The 23,892-nt window shown below is 38.0% G+C and overlaps 4 protein-coding genes across 4 annotated transcripts; all 4 read left to right on the forward strand.

Moving 5' to 3' along the window:
* The first annotated feature begins 3,298 nt into the window (after positions 1 to 3,298).
* LOC131061866 (ribosome-recycling factor, chloroplastic-like) lies at positions 3,299 to 3,922 on the forward strand. The gene has a single exon (XM_057995721.2). It carries the CDS (start codon positions 3,299 to 3,301, stop codon positions 3,920 to 3,922), a length of 624 nt encoding a protein of 207 aa, XP_057851704.2.
* LOC131061894 (serine/threonine-protein kinase CTR1-like) lies at positions 3,915 to 4,627 on the forward strand. The gene has a single exon (XM_057995746.2). The coding sequence runs from the start codon at positions 3,935 to 3,937 to the stop codon at positions 4,604 to 4,606; it is 672 nt and encodes a 223-aa protein (XP_057851729.2). The 5' UTR covers positions 3,915 to 3,934; the 3' UTR covers positions 4,607 to 4,627.
* Positions 4,628 to 11,087: 6,460 nt separating this feature from the next.
* Positions 11,088 to 11,693, forward strand: LOC131858368 (ribosome-recycling factor, chloroplastic-like). Its single transcript, XM_059211590.1, has one exon. The coding sequence runs from the start codon at positions 11,088 to 11,090 to the stop codon at positions 11,691 to 11,693; it is 606 nt and encodes a 201-aa protein (XP_059067573.1).
* Positions 11,694 to 11,715: 22 nt separating this feature from the next.
* On the forward strand, positions 11,716 to 12,343 carry LOC131858230 (serine/threonine-protein kinase CTR1-like). Its single transcript, XM_059211407.1, has one exon. The coding sequence runs from the start codon at positions 11,724 to 11,726 to the stop codon at positions 12,309 to 12,311; it is 588 nt and encodes a 195-aa protein (XP_059067390.1). The 5' UTR covers positions 11,716 to 11,723; the 3' UTR covers positions 12,312 to 12,343.
* Positions 12,344 to 23,892: the final 11,549 nt, after the last annotated feature.

Below are 23,892 nucleotides of genomic sequence, written 5' to 3' on the forward strand. Positions count from 1 at the left end.
AACACCTTCAAGGTCCTCAAGAATAGGGGAAAATGGGACATTTCAAGGAAGGCTTATGGTTTGCATCTTTAATTTAGTTTTCAACTAAGCTTTCCATTATGTTTTATTCTCTCATCATATGTGTATGCCTTTCTATTTACCATATTTTTAGCATCACACTAACTACACAGGAATCCAAACTACAATCTAGAGAAGTGTTGAACTGCAAAAGATAGAATCTCCAATGCCTGAGTATAGTTTTGGTTAATATCAATACTAAAGGACTAAATCCTCTTACATAAACCCAATTCGATCTCCAATGATTGACCAAATCCTCTACTTGAATGATATAACATTATTCGCACATTACTTTCCTTCTCCATTCCTATTATCTCTACCATGTAATCTTCAATGAGATCTTACATCTATATATACAAACCCTCAACCATAAACAATTAGGTCAACCACCAGAAAATAAAAAAATTACATAATTACAAACCATGTTGGCCTTAGACTAAATAAATAATATCCAACACATAAGACATCTTCAAAACACATCGAGAGGTCCAATCCACATGTTACATTAAAGCTGGTTCATAACCTAGATCAACCGGGACCCAAACAAGTCCACACGCTACAACAATGATCTCCATCCACCAAGTCTCGAACATTATCACCAACAACACCCCGAAACTCCACTAGAAGCTGCACCAACACCACTTATGCAATTCATCAAATATTTTCATCAAAAGCTTTGCCGGTGAAACCCTCACTAGAACCAGAAACCAAGATTTTAAGAAAACAAGACAGCATCTGATCACCAAGCCAAAACCAACTTATTGTAAATGAGCGTGAGTATCATGAACAAGGCAATTCCATAATCAAATCATACTAGAACCTACCAGATCATGTCAGATCCAAATCAACCTATCGGGACCAAAGTTAGCCGGTAAAGCATCCAAACAACTAGTGTTGGTATCAATGACAAAACATCAATGCAAAACATAATAAATTCCACCAAATGGCCAATAATCTCCCCCTTTGGCATTGATGGCAACAAAATATGTGAAAAACATATAAGTAACAAGAAATGCCAAACAAGTCTCCCCCAATGGAAGACAACCAACAATCTCCCACATATAGCTCTAAAATAAAGACCAAACTCCCCCTTTTACTTTTTCTTTTTAATATCTCTCCCCCTTTTAATTTTTCTTTCTCACATCAATATCTCTCCCCCTTTGACATCAATTCTAGAAATTTGACAAAAATATCAAAACAAAGACATAAACCACTGAATCACAAAGCTGACTACTCCCCCTGAGGAGTAGCATCCCCACATCAGTGCCAGAATTAATAGTATCTCTGATAATGCATACCAGACTGATACCAAACCGCATCAATCAAGTCTCTACAGGAGGGGCAGAAACTCCCAATCTATCTCTTAGGTACTCAAATGATTCCTTAGGCAAAGGTTTAGTGAAAATATCTACAATCTTCTCTTTAGTGTTCACATAAACCAGTCTAACTTCATTTTCTTCCACCTTTTCCTTCAAAAAGTTATACTTGATAGATATGTGCTTTGACTTAGAATGAAATACTGGATTCTTTGATATATCAAAAGCAGCAGAGTTATCACAGTGAATAACTACCGGTGCATCACAATCCACTTTTATATTCTTCAACATTTTCCTCATCCATAGAACTTGTGTACAATTAGTAGCAACAACAACATACTCAACTTCAATAGTAGATAAATAAGTATGTGATTGTTTCTTGTTGATCCATGAAACCAACTTCTTTCCAAGAAAGAAAGCTCAACCAAAAGTACTTTTTCCTTCACCAACATCTCCAACCCAATCAACATCTGTATATGCACATAAAGTAAAGCTATCATCCTTAGGGTACCACAAACCATATTCTGATGCACCTTGCAAGTATCTAAAAATCCTTTTCACCACACTCTCATGATTTTCTCTAAGATCACTCTGAAATCTTGAAACAATACAAACAACATTCATAATATCAGGCCTAGTCTGAGTCAAATAAAGCAGACCTCCAATCATAGATTTGTATCTTGTAGGATTTATTTGTGCAGGAACATCTTTTCTTGTCAATTTCTCCCTTGTAACCATAAGAGTACTTATCGGTTTATAATCTCCCATACCAAATTTCTTCAGCAATTCCTTAGCATACTTAGTTTGACAAATAAAAATACCTTTTGTTGGGAGTATTTAAAATTGAGTCAAATCTTGTAGGCCTATTTCAAAATTTTGTTCAGTATGATGGAAAGACACCTAAATAAGTCAGTTTGAATGGCTTAGTTTGCGAGAGGGCAGAGTAGAGCCGGTTGATTTTCGGAGGGTAAGGCTTGGGATTCATGCCCCACACCTTTCATTTGGCCTATTCAGTGATGTGCAACTTTCAGAATTCAATTTGGATAAGTTTACGAGGTACCCATTTTGAGGGGTGAGCTGGAAGTGCATTTTAGGCACAAATGCAGATTCTATTGAGTAGCCTACTTTGAGCGATTACATCTTTTGCCCTGTTGATCATCATGAAGAAATTCAAAGTGGATTCAATTCTATGCATAAATGTGAGTCAGCTCGCAAATTTTCAAGTCTTAACGAATCCATTTGCTCAGTTTTTGAAGCCGATTCCGTTTGCAGTTTGTGTGTTTTGGCAAGTCCCTGTTTCGGCAGCTAGTCGGAGCCCTGTTTTGCACAATTGTAAAAGTTGCCTTAGTAAGCGTCATGCCATAATGTTTGTTCCGGATTGATGTTGGTATAAATGATGAGCTACATTTCAAATTTCAAGGCTCTACCAATCCGTTTGATCGGTTTTCAAAAGAGCTCATTTTGCCATCATTTTCAGTTATCCGCATTTCCAGTGTTAGATCAATTAATGTAGCCATTTTGGTGGGCGCGCCATTTGCATCCTGTCAGTCTGGTGATCGAACTGAGAATTCAAAGGTTTAATATGTATTTAAAGGTACCTATGTTCCGAATTTGAGGACCCACGGAGGTCGTTTGATATTTTTGAGAAAGGCGTCATGTGTTGCCAGGACATTGACTTCATCAGGTCCGCAGTGTCGACAAAGCCAGTTGGGCATTTTCGGAAATTAATATCTCTTCGCTCGGGACTCGTCTTGAGAAACCGTTTGGTAGATATCATCCTTGTATATCGAAGTACACGCCTGTCAGATGGCGAGCTCCAAAAAGGTGTTTTGACAGGTTTGAAAATTACGTCTTCGCGATTAAATGCGAAAATTGTGGCGTAATTGCCTAAAAGATGTCAAATGCGGATTAATGATCCGAAAACGATGCCGATCGTTTCCAGAGGTTTTGGATATGGGGTAAAACCATTTGTGGGATCAAATTGTAGACATGCAATGATTCCTGCAGGAAGAAATTCCACCTATTCCATAAGGTCCCTGGCTTATAAGGATGGATTCTTTGGAAAATCTCTGATTCTCAGACCTTTTCAACAGAAAAGGAATGTGAGAATAGGTGCTTGCAGATGTGCCACTTCTGAAGAAACATATGAGGAGAAGCAGTTAACTGAAGAAGATGCTAGGGAAAGGATGAGTAAGACTTTGGAGGCAATGAAATCAAATTTCAATTCAATAAGAACAGGAAGATCAAGCCCAGCACTACTAGATCGAATTGAGGTTGAGTACTATGCAAGCCCCATCAACCTCACGAGTCTTGCACAAGTTAGTGTGACAGAAGGAAATTCTCTTTTGATTCAGCCATTTGATAAGTCCAGTGTAAAGCCTATTGAAAAAGCCATTAGCAAGTCTAATCTGGGTTTAACTCCAAGCAGTGATGGAAATATAATTCGATTAAATATTCCACAGCTGACAGCTGAAAGAAGAAAGGATGTTGCTGTGAAGAGCCTCATAGATCAAGATTTGTATGAAGAGCGACTTGAGGAGTTCCTCTGAGAGGTTGCAATCATGATACGTTTGCGACATCCAAATGTTGTCCTTTTCATGGGTGCTGTAACAAAGCGTCCCAACTTGTCAATTGTGACTGAATATTTACCAAGGGGAAGCTTGTATCGTCTTATTCATAGAGCAGGACAAAGGGAGTTATTGGATGAAAGGCGACGATTGCGAATGGCACTAGATGTGGCCAAGGGAATAAACTATTTACATCGGTATGACCCTCCTATTGTTCATCGAGATCTGAAGTCTTCTAATTTATTGGTTGACAAGATGTGGAAAGTGAAGGTTTGTGATTTTGGTTTATCACGATTCAAGGCAAATACATTCATCTCTTCCAAATCTGCAGCGGGAACGCCTGAATGGATGGCTCCTGAAGTGCTTCGTGATGAACCATCCAATGAGAAATCTGATGTCTATAGTTTTGGTGTAATTCTTTGGGAACTTGTCACTATGCAGCAACCGTGGAGTGGCTTAAGTCCAGCTCAGGTTGTTGGAGCTATTGGTTTTCAAAACAGGAGGCTTGCAATTCCACCAGATATGCACCCTGAAATAGCTTCCTTAATTGAGGCTTGCTGGGCCAATGACCCAAGACAGCGACCGAGTGTTTCGAATATTGTGGATTCTTTAACAGCATTGCTAAAGCCTTCAGCCGCACAACCTATTCATGGTGGGAAGTCATAACTTCCTTCAAAGGCGTGCATATAAAGGGCAGCATTGAAGTTTTCTGGTGATGACATGAACATTCAAAGAACAAGTGTCACAAACTCCAGCATCCTCTAAGTGCCTTGTGTTGATAATTTATCCCAGTATGATGTGGTTTAGAAGAAAGATCATCGTAAACTTCAAGCAAATGCAAAGTAAAACACCATTAAAGTCGCAGAGAAAAGCTCCAAGGTGCAGCTACAGGCTTAACATCATTATCCCACATTCACTGGGAAATGTTCTTTTTTAATGTTTATATGTAAAAACGCACAGTAACATAATGTCTAAGCCATAAAGGCTTTTGACACAAGATGCCCATGGGCGCCCAAGGCGGGCCCACGCACGAGCATGTTTCTCGAGGTGATGGAAGAGTTGATTGGATGAAAACCAAGTGGACCCCACGCAGGCACGCTTCCCGAGGCAGACAGGCAAAATTTTGCAGACGAAGGTCGGGTTAACAAGCGAGCATGTTCGAGAGAGATCAACGGCTCGCGTTATTTCGCGGAGGAAGATGCACGAAGTTTAAACCCTGCGAAATAGTGAGAGTGAACGAGAGCCGTCCACATGTCGATACAGTCAGCGGTCCAGCAGGCAGGTCCCGGTGAGGTGGCACACGTTGGCGCACAGGTGGCAGCCCAGTGGCGATGATGTGGTGGCCAGGTGGCAATGACGAAGTAGATGACGTGGCGATGATGAGGTGTCATCCCAGGTGGCACCCAGTAAACCCCATCAGCCAATCAGACCCCGCCACGTGGCAAGGCGTCAGAGCACAAATGGAGGCAAAAAATCAAATTTAAAATGATTAAATAATATAGTTCAAACTATATTGAAATTCGAAATATTTAAATGATGGATCCATGATGAGAATTAATTCGCCCAGGACTCAATTTTTGGCCAAGGTATAAAGTGTTATATATTTTCGGAAAGCTCTCGGAGCAAGGAATCTGATTATGATGTTAATTTGGACAAATGTGGGATATTTTAGAAGCAGTTTCCATGGGAACAAAATTCAGTTAGAGAGGAGAGACACTTGGCAGTTTTCAGTTGTGGATTTGTTTTTCTTCCTTTCTCTTTTATTCCCCATTCTTCTCAGTTGTAAGGGTTCTAGAATTCTGTGAGGAAGTGCTCCAGTTTTCATGGCTTCCATTTTCTAAAATTCTTGACCCAAACTTGTAAAGTTCTATGGATCTACTCAGGGTATAGAGGCTACATTGCAGGATGACAGATTATTTTCTAGTTGCAGGTCTTACTTGTGTCAGGCATGAGTAAATTTTCCATGATATTGTCTCTGTGATATGTTTTTTCATTATTATAAATTCAATCCTCAAGGAGGATGAAATTTGTCATCTCAAGGAGGTTGTGTGACTGTTTATAGGTATCCTTCAACGAAGGTTTTAAATTCTATAGTTAGTCATAAATGATGAAATGTATTTCCAGATCTGATAAATTTGTGAATGAATCAAATAGTGCATTAATATCAGGTATTGGTGCATGAATATTTTGTTTAAGGAAAACAAATTTGCATCTATGATTCATATTTGCAGTTCTGTCTGTAACTCTGTTGCCCAATGAACAAGGCACTGGTCTTGCAAGTTTAGGGATGGTTTCAGATCAACATTTTAAAAGACAAATCTATTTCCCTTTATGTTTAGGGGTATGTTCTTCTCATTCCAAGCTCTGTTTCATCCTATTGTTTGTACAGATCTAGCCAATTTGTAATGTTCCCTAACCTGTTGAGCTTGTGAAATGATCTATCTGCTTAATGTTGATGCAGTTACATGTCTGTAATTATTGTATTTAGTGCATCAAGAGGGTGTCCCCCCCTAGGTCTAGCAGAACCTGAAGCGCAGGAGGATCAATTAGGATCCTATGTTATGTTGTCCAAGCCCTGATGTGTTTTGTAGACTGAAATTGGCCATTTCATAGAAAGATTTGCAGGTGTTCTTGGGTTATCACTTTTGGTGAACAACAAAAATGGCGACTCTGCTGGGGAAGCTGAAAAGAAATTGCCTAATTTCATCCAGTTAGTCAGTCCATTGTGTATGCACAGAGTGTAAATTGGTTTCATGGTGAAGAAAATGCTCCTTGTTTTGAATCTGCAGAGTGATATGTGTTACATGTCATATTTTATGAAGGAGTAACAATGAATGCATGGTTGAAAGTTGTGAGAAGTTCTTTCAACTGTATGTGAATTTTCCCCAATTCCTTATTTGGGTGGCGACTCTGTGGTTCATACCAGTGTTAAATAGCCTGGAAGAGCATTTATTGCAGCAAGATTGAAAGAGAAACAAAGAATTTAAATATGTGTTGAATGGTGTTCTGCTGTTCAAAATATCCTCTGTGCAAGAGGTGGCGACTCTGTGATAAAAGACCTTGCCAAAGGTGAAGTAAATCTGCCGATCCACAAGTTTTATAGCTGCAAATATCCAGGTATTTTCAGAGGATTTAAATGCAAGACATCTCTTCTGAAAGTTTGAATGTATAATGTAGTTTTCCCATTTAGTGAACAACACTAGTTTAGAGGGAAAGAGAGAATTTCAAAATCCATTTGCATATTTATGCTGCTAAAATATTCAGTGTATGTTATCCTCTGTAGTGTGCAAATGTGGAAGAACTTTATGTCAAGCAATGTTAAGGAATAGATCAGTATAAGGATACTTGCTTGATGTTTTTTATTCCAGAGTGTATAATCATTTGTGGAAGTAAGAAAAATGAATAGTGAAGTTTTTCAACCTTGTGTATTTCCACATAGAGCCATGCCTGGTGAAGTGTCACAAACACATAATAGGAGAAGTTTCATCATGAACCATTATGCTGCTCTAAATTTCAGAGATATTCCGGGTTACCCAAATCCCATACCCACAGAAATTAGAAAGTATTTGCCAATTTTCAGTGGGAAGAAATCAGAATCAGCATGTCAACATGTTAAAAGATTTTCAAATTTGATAGGAGAGTTTGAAATTTGCCAAGAAGATGTATGCATGAAACTGTTTATTCAGTCATTGAAAGAGGATGCAAGAGATTGGTTCTCTTTTTTACCAGTGAATTCTATTACCTCATGGGAAGAATTGATTTCAGATTTCATGGATCAATTCGATGAGAAGGTGAGTGATTCCGATTCGTTGAAAGAATTCACTTATATACAAATCAGGAAAGATGAATTGGTACCAACATTCAACATCAGATTTTCACAAGCATTGGCTAAAATTTCCAGAAAGTATAAGTTTGATGATATGGTATGTCTGGATATTTATATGAGTGCTTTTGGTAAGAAGATGGGTTTCCTATTAAGGAACAAAGAACCTAAGACTTTGTATGAAGCCTTTAACACAACTAGGGACATTGAAAATAATTTGAAATTCGGGATAGCCAAGAGATCTGTGTCTGTTGTAGTCTCTTATCAAAATGCCTTCAATGGCGAAATACCATGTGAAGCTCAACCAATCATTCCTTGTTCAGGTACATCCAGCTCCGCAGTTCCGAATGATCTTGTTGATGCATGTGCTTCAAATTTGAATGAGAGTCAAGATCTTCCACTATTAATGTCGGTCTCTTCTCACAGTGATGATGGAATGATTAGTGTGCAATGTTGTGATAATGCTGATGCAAAGATTGATATATACAAGGGATATGTACCATTTGATTTGTATGCCGGTTATGCTGACTATGTGACTGCAAATTATCAAGTTAATCATGCATCTCCTAAGGTTAACAATAATGAAAATTATGGTAATGATGACCATCCATCTTTAAATGTTGCTGATGTATTTGATGTTCAAATGCCAAATACTGAAGGATTACCAAATGTTGTTGATTACGTAAGTGAAATTGTGAAATATGATGAAAATCAGATTTTTGTTAAGTCTGATAAATTTGAAAATGAAATTGTGAATAATGTTGATAATGTGTTCAGTGCAAGTATACCCAGTGATGAATGTGTTTCAGAGTGGGGTGGTGTTGTTGATTATGAGGATAATGAGTTTTATTCCCAGCACCCTGAAGGTATGCAAGTGAACAATGAAGATCAATTTCAGGATGAGAACGATCTTGGCACAAGTGTTTCACTTTCTTTTGATCAGCAAATGAATGCCAGTTATTCAACTGAAAGTGGTTATAAGAATTCTTATTATTCATCTTGTGAAGATGATGTAATAGAAAATCAAATTATGTACCTTAGTTATGAATCTGAAAATGAAAGTGTTTTTGAAGATAAGAATGTATGTGACAGTGCTGGTAATGTCCTCTTTTCAGATTTAAATGAACCCACACTTGAATGCTTTCAGAATTTCAAGTACCAGGATGAGGATGTGAATGTTGATAATACGCTTGAAACAGATTTGGAGTTCTTTGCTTTTGATACAAATATCCATGGTGCTGATTTCGTTGATGAGAATGATGAAGTTTCCCCTTGTGCAGAACAAATTTGTAATGCCGATGTAGTTCTGAACATCAGTAGCATGGGTTGTAAGAATTTACTTCATGATGAAGACAAGAGGCATGGATTATGTTATGACTTTTTTAGACCACAAATGGAAGTGTTTCAAGTAGACATAAGTCTGGATGAAGAAGATTTAGCTGAGGATTTGCTTCAGCCAGAGGTATGCATTCTTTTTTATGAATGGGATGTTGAGAATGCGGAGGTTTTCAATTGGATAAGCAAGGATAGTGTGAGGTGTGATCAGCATAGTGAAGTACCATATCCGGATTGTAATATTCGTGTTCCTTGTTTGCATCCGTTGGTTTGTAGTATCCCTCATTCGAGTGATTTGAATGATAATAAGGTATGTGCTGATGAGTTTTACAATATTGAAAATGAATGTTTTACTTTTAGAGTTCAACATGATCATGTCCTTGAAAATGGTAGAATTGATCGGGATAGTGAAGTGTATTGCAGCTTGAGGGAAAACCCTTATGGTGAATTGTCTCATGATTTTACTTGTGTTGAAATAGTGTGTGATCACAAAGTTCAAAATTAGACCAAGGGTAAGCACACTAGCTGTTTCAGTAATGAGACAAAAGAGGTTGATTATAATGATCAGGCTCAGTTGTTACTAGAAGGTGCCTTTGTTTTGATCAATATGTCAAGTGATGAAAATCAGATTTTTGATAGAGGTAAATGCTAAGATTGATTGAGCAGCTTGTATTCAGTTTTAAGCATGTTTGTATCTCTTGTACAGTCGCTTTGCTTCAGTTGTGTGGTTTTCAATAAAGTGCCCTGCTGTTTGGGTAGAATAAGGAAGCCCTGTTTTGAGAAGAGAAGAATTGAGAGAAGAATGATCCGTTTTTGGGTGGTCCGCTTAACCAAAGATATCTGGATTCTTGTGTTGATCTCGCAATCAACCATCCCTAGTCAGAGCCACTGTTGGGAGTATTTAAAATTGAGTCAAATCTTGTAGGCCTATTTCAAAATTTTGTTCAGTATGATGGAAAGACACCTAAATAAGTCAGTTTGAATGGCTTAGTTTGCGAGAGGGCAGAGTAGAGCCGGTTGATTTTTGGAGGGTAAGGCTTGGGATTCATGCCCCACACCTTTCATTTGGCCTATTCAGTGATGTGCAACTTTCAGAATTCAATTTGGATAAGTTTACGAGGTACCCATTTTGAGGGGTGAGCTGGAAGTGCATTTTAGGCACAAATGCAGATTTTATTGAGTAGCCTACTTTGAGCGATTACATCTTTTGCCCTGTTGATCGTCATGAAGAAATTCAAAGTGGATTCAATTCTATGCATAAATTTGAGTCAGCTCACAAATTTTCAAGTCTTAACGAATCCATTTGCTCAGTTTTTGAAGCCGATTCCGTTTGCAGTTTGTGTGTTTTGGCAAGTCCCTGTTTCGGCAGCTAGTTGGAGCCCTGTTTTGCACAATTGTTAAAGTTGCCTTAGTAAGCGTCATGCCATAATGTTTGTTCCGGACTGATGTTGGTATAAATGATGAGCTACGTTTCAAATTTCAAGGCTCTACCAATCCGTTTGATCGGTTTTCAAAAGAGCTCATTTTGCCATCATTTTCAGTTATCCGCATTTCCAGTGTTAGATCAATTAATGTAGCCATTTTGGTGGGCGCGCCATTTGCGTCCTGTCAGTCTGGTGATCGAACTGAGAATTCAAAGGTTTAATATGTATTTAAAGGTACCTATGTTCCGAATTTGAGGACCCACAGAGGTCGTTTGATATTTTTGAGAAAGGCGTCATGTGTTGCCAGGACATTGACTTCATCAGGTCCGCAGTGTCGACAAAGCCAGTTGGGCATTTTCGGAAATTAATATCTCTTCGCTCGGGACTCGTCTTGAGAAACCGTTTGGTAGATATCATCCTTGTATATCGAAGTACACGCCTGTCAGATGGCGAGCTCCAGAAAGGTGTTTTGACAGGTTTGAAAATTACGTCTTCGCGATTAAATGCGAAAATTGTGGCGTAATTGCCTGAAAGATGTCAAATGCGGATTAATGATCCGAAAACGATGCCGATCATTTCCAGAGGTTTTGGATATGGGGTAAAACCATTTGTGGGATCAAATTGTAGACATGTAATGATTCCTGCAGGAAGAAATTCCACCTATTCCATAAGGTCCCTGGCTTATAAGGATGGATTCTTTGGAAAATCTCTGATTCTCAGACCTTTTCAACAGAAAAGGAATGTGAGAATAGGTGCTTGCAGATGTGCCACTTCTGAAGAAACATATGAGGAGAAGCAGTTAACTGAAGAAGATGCTAGGGAAAGGATGAGTAAGACTTTGGAGGCAATGAAATCAAATTTCAATTCAATAAGAACAGGAAGATCAAGCCCAGCACTACTAGATCGAATTGAGGTTGAGTACTATGGAAGCCCCATCAACCTCAAGAGTCTTGCACAAGTTAGTGTGACAGAAGGAAATTCTCTTTTGATTCAGCCATTTGATAAGTCCAGTGTAAAGCCTATTGAAAAAGCCATTAGCAAGTCTAATCTGGGTTTAACTCCAAGCAGTGATGGAAATATAATTCGATTAAATATTCCACAGCTGACAGCTGAAAGAAGAAAGGATGTTGCTGTGAAGAGCCTCATAGATCAAGATTTGTATGAAGAGTGACTTGAGGAGTTCCTCTGAGAGGTTGCAATCATGATACGTTTGCGACATCCAAATGTTGTCCTTTTCATGGGTGTTGTAACAAAGCGTCCCAACTTGTCAATTGTGACTGAATATTTACCAAGGGGAAGCTTGTATCATCTTATTCATAGAGCAGGACAAAGGGAGTTACTGGATGAAAGGCGACGATTGCGAATGGCACTAGATGTGGCCAAGGGAATAAACTATTTACATCGGTATGACCCTCCTATTGTTCATCGAGATCTGAAGTCTTCTAATTTATTGGTTGACAAGACGTGGAAAGTGAAGGTTTGTGATTTTGGTTTATCACGATTCAAGGCAAATACATTCATCTCTTCCAAATCTGCAGCGGGAACGCCTGAATGGATGGCTCCTGAAGTGCTTCGTGATGAACCATCCAATGAGAAATCTGATGTCTATAGTTTTGGTGTAATTCTTTGGGAACTTGTCACTATGCAGCAACCGTGGAGTGGCTTAAGTCCAGCTCAGGTTGTTGGAGCTGTTGGTTTTCAAAACAGGAGGCTTGCAATTCCACCAGATATGCACCCTGAAATAGCTTCCTTAATTGAGGCTTGCTGGGCCAATGACCTAAGACAGTGACCGAGTGTTTCGAATATTGTGGATTCTTTAACAGCATTGCTAAAGCCTTCAGCCGCACAACCTATTCATGGTGGGAAGTCATAACTTCCTTCAAAGGCGTGCATATAAAGGGCAGCGTTGAAGTTTTCTGGTGATGACATGAACATTCAAAGAACAAGTGTCACAAACTCCAGCATCCTCTAAGTGCCTTGTGTTGATAATTTATCCCAGTATGATGTGGTTTAGAAGAAAGATCATCGTAAACTTCAAGCAAATGCGAAGTAAAACACCATTAAAGTCACAGAGAAAAGCTCCAAGGTGCAGCTACAGGCTTAACATCATTATCCCACATTCACTGGGAAATGTTCTTTTTTAATGTTTATATGTAAAAACGCACAGTAACATAATGTCTAAGCCATAAAGGCTTTTGACACAAGATGCCCATGGGCGCCCAAGGCGGGCCCACGCACGAGCATGTTTCTCGAGGCGATGGAAGAGTTGATTGGATGAAAACCAAGTGGACCCCACGCAGGCACGCTTCCCGAGGCAGACAGGCGAAATTTTGCAGACGAAGGCCGGGTTAACAAGCGAGCATGTTCGAGAGAGATCAACGGCTCGCGTTATTTCGCGGAGGAAGATGCACGAAGTTTAAACCTCGTGAAATAGCGAGAGTGAACGAGAGCCGTCCACGTGTCGATACAGTCAGCGGTCCAGCAGGCAGGTCTCGGTGAGGTGGCACACGTTGGCGCACAGGTGGCAGCCCAGTGGCGATGATGTGGTGGCCAGGTGGCAATGACGAAGTAGATGACGTGGCGATGATGAGGTGTCATCCCAGGTGGCGCCCAGTAAACCCCTTCAGCCAATCAGACCCCGCCACGTGGCAAGGCGTCAGAGCACAAATGGAGGCAAAAAATCAAATTTAAAATGATTAAATAATATAGTTCAAACTATATTGAAATTCGAAATATTTAAATGATGGATCCATGATGAGAATTAATTCGCCCAGGACTCAATTTTTGGCCAAGGTATAAAGTGTTATATATTTTCGGAAAGCTCTCGGAGCAAGGAATCTGATTATGAAGTTAATTTGGACAAATGTGGGATATTTTAGAAGCAGTTTCCACGGGAACAAAATTCAGTTAGAGAGGAGAGACACTTGGCAGTTTTCAGTTGTGGATTTGTTTTTCTTCCTTTCTCTTTTATTCCCCATTCTTCTCAGTTGTAAGGGTTCCAGAATTCTGTGAGGAAGTGCTCCAGTTTTCATGGCTTCCATTTTCTGAAATTCTTGACCAAAACTTGTAAAGTTCTATGGATCTACTCAAGGTACAGAGGCTACATTGCAGGATGACAGATTGTTTTCTAGTTGCAGGTCTTACTTGTGTCAGGCATGAGTAAATTTTCCATGATATTGTCTCTGTGATATGTTTTTTCATTATTATAAATTCAATCCTCAAGGAGGATGAAATTTGTCATCTCAAGGAGGTTGTGTGACTGTTTATAGGTATCCTTCAAGGAAGGTTTTAAATTCTATAGTCAGTCATAAATGATGAAATGTATTTCCAGATCTGATAAATTTGTGAATGAATCAAATAGTGCATTAATATCAGGTATTGGTGCATGAATATTTTGTTTAAGGAAAACAAATTTGCATCTATGATTCATATTTGCAGTTCTGTCTGTAACTCTGTTGCCCAATGAACAAGGCACTGGTCTTGCAAGTTTAGGGATGGTTTCAGATCAACATTTTAAAAGACAAATCTATTTCCCTTTATGTTTAGGGGTATGTTCTTCTCATTCCAAGCTCTGTTTCATCCTATTGTTTGTACAGATCTAGCCAATTTGTAATGTTCCCTAACCTGTTGAGCTTGTGAAATGATCTATCTGCTTAATGTTGATGCAGTTACGTGTCTGTAATTGTTGTATTTAGTGCATCAAGAGGGTGTCCCCCCCTAGGTCTAGCAGAACCTGAAGTGCAGGAGGATCAATTAGGATCCTATGTTATGTTGTCCAAGCCCTGATGTGTTTTGTAGACTGAAATTGGCCATTTCATAGAAAGATTTGCAGGTGTTCTTGGGTTATCACTTTTGGTGAACAACACCTTTGTCGATCTGAGTAATCTGCAAACCTAAGAAAATTTTCATCTCACCAATCATAGACATCTCAAACTCTTTCTCCATATTCTTCGAAAGTTCTATGCACAACTTATCTTCACCTCCAAAAATAATGCCATCAACAAATACTTCAATAATCAATATATCATCATCAGTGATCTTGTAATATAAATTACTGTCAATATTACCCTTAGTAAAACCAAGCTTCAAAATATATTTATCCAACCTTGCATACCAAGCTTTGGGTGCTTGTTTCAATCCATATAAAGCTTTCCTTAACCTGCAAACCATGTTTCTATCATCTGATAGTGAAAAACCATCAGGTTGCTCAATATAAACTTCCTCATCAATATCCCCATTCAAAAATGCACATTTAACATCCATCTGATAAACCTTGTAGTTATTATAAGTAGCATAGGCAAGAAATAATCTTACAACTTCAATCCTAGCTACAGGTGCAAAAGTCTCACCATAATCAATTCCTTCCTTCTGAGAATATCCTTTACAAACCAATCTAGCCTTATTCCTTATAACTTGACCATCCTCATTCCATCTATTTCTAAAAATCCATTTAGTTCCAATAACATTTTTACTTTTAGGCCAGGGAACCAAATTCCATATGTTATTTTTCTCAATCTGATCTAATTCTTCTTCCATAGCTTTCAACCAGTATTAATCTTTACATTCCTCAATTACTAATACTAGTTCAACTTGTGAAATTAAACATACCTCATTAGTTTCCAGTCATCTTCTTTTCATTACTCCATTTCTCTTATCTCCAATGATCTAATCTTCTGAATGATTCAATCTCACATACCTAGGAGTCATTTGACACTCTGTTCCTCTTCCCTATTCTTCAGCTACTGTTGAATTTTTTGATACTGCTGGAGTAACTAGTTCAACACTCTATTCTGGTAAAGGTTCTACCAGTTGAGATATAATCATTTCCACTATCAGTTTCTATTTAGCTCATCTACTTTGACATTAGCACCCTCCATAATTCTCTGCAATCTCTTGTTATAACATCTATATATTTTTCTCATTAGAATAACCAAGAAATATGCCCTCGTCACATCTAGGATCAAATTTGCCAATGATATCATCTGTCCTGATATAACATTTACTATGAAAGATTCTGAAATACTTAATTGTAGGTGTATTGCCAAACCATAATTCATAGGTTGTCTTACTGGTTGCTCCTTTGATATGTACTATGTTGAATGTATAAACTATTGTGCTCACTGCTTCTCTCCAATAGATATGAGGTAGACTAGCTTCCATTATCATTGTTCTAGCAACATCCAAGATAGTTTTGTTCTTCCTTTCCACAAATCTATTCCACTAAGGTGTCTGGGGAACAGAAAATTGTCTTCTTATACCATGCTTCTCACAAAAGTTATTAAACTCATAGGATGTGAATTATCCACCATGATCTGACCTCAAACATTTAATCTTCAATCTTGTCTCAGTTTCCACTTTATCCTTAAAGATTTTAAACTTTTCAAATGCTTAATATTTTTCTACTGGAAAAGTAACCCACATCATTCTAGAATAATCATCAATGATTAGCATGAAATATCTATCACCTTGAAAACTGTTAACTCTAGCAGGGCCACATAAATCAGTATGAATAAGATCAAGAAGATCATTTGATTTAACTTGTATACTCGTAAAAGAGGTTCTAACTTGTTTACCCATTTGACATTCTTTACATACCTGATTATAGGGCTTCATAATCTTAGGTATATCCTTGACTGCTTTAGTTGAACTAATCTTTACAATGCAATCAAAATTCACATGAAACAACCTTTTATGTCATAGCCAACTCTCATCAATTTGTGTAATCAAACATGTCTTCTCACCAAAGTTCAAATGAAATATATTACCTTTTGTTTGTGTACCGTTTGCAATCTCCAAACCAGATCTATAAATGATTTTGCATTTTCCATCCTTGAACTGTAATTTAAATCGCTTATCCACTAATTGTCTTACACTCAAAAGATTATGCCTTAAACCTTCAACATAATAAACATTGTCATTATTATTCTTGCCATCCAATGATATAGTTCCTTTTCCTTTAATCATACATGCTTTATCATCTCCAAATCTAACTAGACTGCCATCAAATTCTTGAAAAGATAGAAATTTCCCTTTATCTCTAGTCATATGATGTGAACAACCACTATTAATTACCCATTTATCCTTGTCTTCAATTTTAGCAGCAAGTGCCTTCTCTTGAGGTACATTCTCTTCCAATGCCAGAACATATTCCTTGATAGCCAGGAACACCCATTCCTTCTCATTGTCAAAACAACTAGAAGAGTCTTCTATCAGTTCATCATCAGAATCAATAATGCCTTCCTCATCCACTATGTAGCATGATTTGTCTCTATTTTTTCATGTACTTATACTTGTTCTGATATCCAAGGTTAGGCTTAAAATATCTTTTATCTCTTCTTCAAATCTTGAATTCCTTTTAGGACATCTAGATGCAAAATGACCAATCTTATTACATGCAAAATATTTAAAAGGTGCTTTCCCTTCATACTTACTTCCTACCGGTCGTTTAGGTATTCTTCTAGAAAATATTTCTTCAAGTTCCTCAAACTCATCATCTTCTCTCTTCATATCTTCCAATTCCTTTGCATACAAAGCTTTTTTAATCTTGCTTACTAGTTGCAGATGTAGATGCATGAAAAGCATGTTCAGTATTCATAGCTCCAGAAGGTCCAAATTCTTCAAGCTCAAAAGAAGATACTTTCCCAACCAAAGTATCTCCATTGACAAATGTATTAGCCATTGTTCTCAACTCATCAATAATAGTAGCCTTCATTTTGTAAGCCAATGGTAGGGATCTCAAAACTTTAGAAACAATTTCATATTCACTCAGAGTTCCACCACAATATTGAGTTCCCATAATAATCTCATTTACCCTTTCCATGAATGTAATAATCCTTTCATCTTCTTCCATCTTTAGTTTTTCATATCTCACCTGGTAACCATCAAGTTTAGCAATCTTCACTATAGGGTCACCTTCATTAAGAGTCTTCAACTTATCCCATATAGCCTTTCCAGATGATTTTTCGGTTAATCCCATTATTGTTGATCAGAAAGTGCATACAAGAGTGCTTCTCTTGTTCTACAAACATTCTCAAGCTCCTTATCTAGGTTTGACAGAGGAGGATTTCTAGATGCTAGATTATAAGGTGTGACACTGATAGGGAGACTCTTGCAAAGAAGTGCAATTTGGCTCATACTCTAGGAATAGGTCTCATTGTGGGCTTCCTTGTTTATCCTATTCTCTTCTTTCCTTGCTTGATTCAACACCAACCCACCAAACTCCTTTGGAGAACTCTCTATCAGTGTGTTTTCTCTTGTTACTCAATCAAGATTAGATCTCATAGGAGTAAGTCTAACCACCATCATGTCTAATTCTTTATCCTTCACTTGTAGGGGACTAGGAGGAGTCTAAGATGGTTTGACAACTCCTACCATGTGGTTTTTAAGTTTGCATCCCTTCATTTCTCTATCACTTTCATATATTCCTATTTTCAAGGCCTAGTAGCCCTATGAGCCCCTTTTATCCCTATCTTCATGGTTTTTGCTCTTTTGTGCTAAACAATTCCAAATGACCTCATAGAATCTTTTTGATTTGGATACCCATTTGGACACTCTTAAAGATTTAGGAGATGAGGTGGTCTGATATGTCTGTATAGGTATGACCCCCAAAATGGCTCTTTTGAAGGGTTTTAGGCTTGTATGATCTCACCAATGGGTTTTATAGGCCTCCACACCTTGTCCAACCTATACACTCACACTAAGACTCTGTAAGACACTCATCTTCCTTTCCAATCACTTGGCTCAATCACATTTTATCACCCCTGCAAGAAATAGTAAAAATAGCAGTCATGTTCCCTAGTCGAGCTATGGCAGAGCTCGCCTAGGACATGATGGTAAAATGTCCAAAGCAACTTCCAGGGCAAAAAATGGAATATTTACACTATATACAAACTCCATTAATCAAATCCCAAAGGGAATAGAGAAACCACAAAGGGAATTCAAGTTTGAGCCATTTTTAGGGCTTTAACCCCTTACTCAGGCCCGGAGCAGTATAAACTAGAAAGAATTTCTATACACCAACTAAACCTACATAATGAGTGAACACAAATAATTTATAAGAACCACAACAACACAGACTAACAATCCATGAAGGTACAGTATGGAAATCAATCCATCTGGTATGAACTGCAATAAACAATTTTGCAAATTTATTGAAGAAATCAAGAAATTGTCTTAAGTAACTATTCAAAATTCAATCTTTTGATCTTCCAACTCCTCAACAATGTTTTCAGAGGCCTCATATATCCATACTCAATCAAAACCAACCACCAATTGGTCCTCTAACTACCGATTTGAGCATTTTTTCAAAAATTGCTCACATTGTTGCAAAATGTTGACAAGCAAACATGACAACTTTTCCTCCACAATGCATTTTTACAATTTTTGCATATCTACACACTCTTTACCCCCTAGGATGGTTTCCTAACATCAAATAAACATTTCCAAAAGCCTTATGAGGCCTTACAAGGAATTTTACACAAATTTTCTATATGATGTCATTTTATGCTTACAAAGGCACATAGGCCAAAACTGAATAAACAAGATAAGACTAAAGATAATCAAACTACAAACAACCTAAAAACATACTTTTGGACTCTTCAATAGTCCTTTATTCAATCCTTTACCCTATGAGGATCATTGACTCCAAAATTTCATCAAGAAACCTCATGTGCTCCTGCACCATACTCCCCCAATGAGAAATAAGTCAAGTGACTCCTTTAGGCAACAAAGAAAGGTCAATTCCAACCTTTGGAAAGTGTTCTTTAGGTACCCAAGTGGCCTTTGATTCTAGAAGATGTTTTCATTTAACCAAATGCTCCATGTAGGTGGTGTGCCTAGTCTTCTTGAGAATTCTTGAGTTCAACACATTCTCTACTTGTAGCATGGTTGGAGGTGGCAAAGGTAGGTCTGAAAGTGATTGAGAGACATCTAAGACTCTATTGTATTCCTTTGGAAGTGTTCCTTTGTACTGCACCAAGTCTGCAACATTGAAAATAGGAGACAAAGATATGTCCCTGGGTAGATCAATTTTGTAAGCATTTTGTCCATATTTGGCCAAGACCTTACAAAATCCAATCTGTCTCATTTGAAGGTTGCTAGGGACACCTTTTTGAAGCCTTTTCTTTTTCAAGTGGACCATTATCAAGTCACCAACAACAAATTGTACATTCTTCCTCTTTTCATCCACTTTGTCCTTGATCCTTTGAGAGTTTTCTTGTAAAGCCTCCCTAACGTGCTCATGAATCTCCTTCATGGACTGAGCCCTGTCAATAGGATTTCCACTCCTCTACTCCATACTTCCAAGGTCTCTAAGCACCAACAGACATCTTGGTTGAATCCCATAAACTACCTCAAAAGGATTCTTACCGGTTGATCTATTCACACTGTTATTGTAAGCAGATTCAGCTTGATGGATGATCTGATCCCAAGCTTGTCCATACTCCTTTGTCAAACATCTAAGAAGGTTCCCAAGTGTCCTATTTACCACCTCTATTTGGCCATCTGTTTGGGTATGGTATACTGAGATAAACAACAAGTTAGTACCCAATCCCTGCCATAAATGTTTCCAAAAATGACCAATGAACTTGGTATCTCTATCTGACACTATTCTGATTGGAAAACCATGAATCTGAATGACTTCTTTGAAAAAAAATGAGCAATATGGTTAGCATCATGAGTCACCTTACATGGAATAAAATGGGCCATTTTATTGAATCTATCTACTACAACATACATACTATCAAATCCAATTTTGGTATTGGGTAAACCAACAATGAAAGCCATACTTACACACTCCCATGACTAGTTTGGGATATGTAATGGCTGATATAGTCCAACATTAGAAGAGGTTCCCTTTGCCCTTTGACAAAAAAACACACTGTTCATCATATTTTATGATATCCCTTTGCATATTTGGCCAATAATAGAACCTTCAAACAAGTTCCAAGGTTTTATTCAACCCAAAATGACCTCTTAAGCAACCATTATTCTTCTCTTGCATCAAATTCTCTCTCACGGACCCTCTTGGCACACAAAGTTGTCCTCCTTTAAATAAAAGACCATCTTGAAAAGTAAAATCTGCATATTCACTATGAAAATGATTCCTAAACTCTTGGCAAACCTTGTGGATGTTAGCAAAGTCTTCATCATCTCGATATAGCCCTTTGAAACTATCAACCCCAATGCTCTTGAGCTGCACTACTTGAACTATTAGTAACCTTCTACTTAATGCATCAACAACCTTCTTACATTGACCTTTCTTATACTTAATGGTAAAAGTATAAGATTGCAAGTACTCTACCCATTTGATATGCCTATGATTCAACTTTTCTTGGGAGTTGAGGAAACTAAGAGCTTGGCTATCAGTATAAACCACAAATTCTTTAGGCAATAAGTAATGCCTCCATTTTCTAAGTGATTGAACAAGTGCATATAATTCCAAATAAGAAGAAGAATACCTTTTCTTGGCTTCATTGAGTTTTTCACTAAAAAATGCAACCGGTCTATTGTCTTGGCTTAGAACTACTCCAATGGCTATGTTGCTTGCATCACATTCAATGGTGAAGAGTTTGTCAAAGCTTGGGAGAAAAAGGATAGGTTAAGTAGCCACCTTTGTCTTCAAGAGTTCAAATCCTCTATGTGCCTCTTTTGTCTTTTGAAACTTAGTCTTTACACCTCCTTTGATTATATCAAGCATAGGTGCACATATCTCACTGAACAATCTAATGAACTTACTATAAAACTAAGCCAAACCATGAAAAATGCTCACTTCACTTGTTGTTTTAGGTGTAGTCCAACTGATAATGGCTTCCACCTTTGAGGTATCCATCTTCAAATCATCACTTGATATTACAAACCCAAGATATACCAACTCCTATTTCATGAACTCACATTTCTCCAAATTGATAGTTAGTTGCTCATCACATAATTTCTTCAATACAATCTCTATATGCCTAAGATGTTCTTCTTTAAATTTACTAAAAGTCAAGATGTCATCAAGATAAACAACAACAAATTTACCAATTTAATCTTTGAGAACTTCACTCATGAGTCTCATAAATGTGCTAGGGGCATTTGTGAGTCCAAATGGCATAACAAGCCATTCATAAAGACCTTTTGTGGTTTTGAATGTTGTCTTCCACTCATCTCCCTCCTTGATTCTGATTTGGTGGTAGTCACTCTTGAGATCTATCTTGGTGAAATACTTGGCACCCCCTAAACAATCCATCAAATCTTCAATTCTTGGAATAGGAAACCTATATCTGATTGTAATTCAGTTGATGGCTCTTGAGTCGGTACAAAGTCTCCAAGTACCTCCCTTCTTAGGTGCCAAAATGGTGGGAATTGCACATGGGTTGATGCTCTTTCTTATCAAACCATTATCCAAAAGTTCTTGGATTTTCTTAGCCACTTCTTTATTCTTCTCCAGTATCATTTTCTTGGCTTCTTTATTAGGCAATGAGGCTCCGAGTATAAAGTCAATCTAATGACTTATGGCTCATTGAGGAGGAAAAGTAGTAGGTGTTCCATCACTTATCATCTCCTTAAATTGATTGAGTATTTGATGCACTTCATCAAGAATACAAACTTTCTTGTTCTTCTTTTCCTCTTTTGGTTTCATAACAAGTGCAAACCCCATTCCTTCTCCTTCTTTATTAGTATTTATGAACTCCTTCTCACCAACTAGTAGGGCATTTGAACCCTTAGATCTGCTCTCTTCTTCATCTCCTATGGACTGAATTTTATAGGTAACTCCATCTTTTTGAAACGTGTAGGAATTATTTTCTCCATGGTGTATTGCTTTTCTATAAAATTGCCAAGGCCTACCTAGGAGTAGGTGGCATGCATCCATTGGCAAGATATCACACAAAATCTTGTCTTTGTAGCCTCCTATGGTGAACTCCACCCAAGTTGGCTCATTCACCAAAACATGTTGCTCCTTGTTGAGCCAAGTAACCCTATAAGGATCACTATGTGGGATTCTTTGTAGTTTGAGTTTACTTACTGCTTCTTCAATGGATCCTGAATCCACCACCACTCTACACACCTTACCCATGATCTTGCATTTTATCCTAGATAAGGATCTTCTTTTACTAGGTTCCTCCTTTACTAGTTCTTTGATCAAAACTCTTCTTATCATGAGGTTCTCTCCAACTTTGGAATCTAAGCTCACTTCTGGTGTCTTCACATTTGCTACATCCTCTTGGATATAATTCACTCTCCTTTCACCTCCTTGGGATGAAGAAGACTTCTAAGGATATCTATAGGCTGAGTGCCCAAGTTGATCACAGTTGTAGCACTTAATTGTGGAGAAATAGGACCCTCTTCCTAGTCCATTAGACCTTCCTCTACTAGAGTTTCTATATCCGCTTCCTTTATAGATGCTCTTGCTATTGGAATCCCCACTTTTCTCTACCAACTTGGATTCCCCTTGGGATCTTTGGTCTACACCTCTTCCATCATAGCTACCTCTTTGACCTCTACCATCTCTTCCCCTACATATACCTCTATTACTTTGCTCTTGTTTATTTTTACTCTTCTCTTCCACCTTGAGTGCCAATTGATAGCACTTGTGGAAATTACTAGGACACAACAAGCTGAACTCTTCTTGGATATTCCATCACAAACCATTCAAGTATATGGAAACCTTGATGCTTTAATCTTCTACCACCTTGGATCTTAAACACAACTTCTGAAATTCTTCAGTGTAGTTGCACACATCTAGTTCTCTTTGTCTCAAATTTTGTCTCCTCTTGTGTAGTTGAATTTCATAGTCTTCAAGGATATAGGCTTCTCTCACCTTGGCTAACATTCCTTTCCAAGTAGCAATTGGATTCTTACCCTCCTTTTGTCTCTCTTCTTGGATTAACTTCCACAAATTCAAGGTTGCTCCTCTCAATCTAGATTTGGCTACCTTCACCTTTTGTTCTTCACTAATTCCATCACATTCAAAGTGATTCTCTAACCCTTCAATCCATTCGATAACCACTTCTGATTCCATTTTTCCACAAAAAGATGACACTCCTTCTAGGGACTTACCTCCTAAGGCTTTGATGGTTGTAAGGAAAGGTTCTTCTAGTAACATAGGATCCAATTCAGGTGTGCCATCCTCCTCTACCACTTTTGTACCCTTTTCTTCATTGACTTTGATAGTCACCTTCTCAGTTTTGTCTTCTACTTCACCTAGTTTGTTCTCCAATCATTGCAAATTTTCCCCGAGGAGTCTATTATTTTCCTCTTGGTCTTATACCATTTTGACTAACTTTTCATTATTCACCAATCTAAAACTATTTCCACCCACTAACTCAGTCTTTGACATCAACTAGTTCCTTCCCAAGTCTTGTTGGGCTCTAATACCACTTTGATAGGGA

Source organism: Cryptomeria japonica, chromosome 9 (genome assembly GCF_030272615.1).
Source record: "Cryptomeria japonica chromosome 9, Sugi_1.0, whole genome shotgun sequence".
NCBI lineage: Eukaryota > Viridiplantae > Streptophyta > Pinopsida > Cupressales > Cupressaceae > Cryptomeria > Cryptomeria japonica.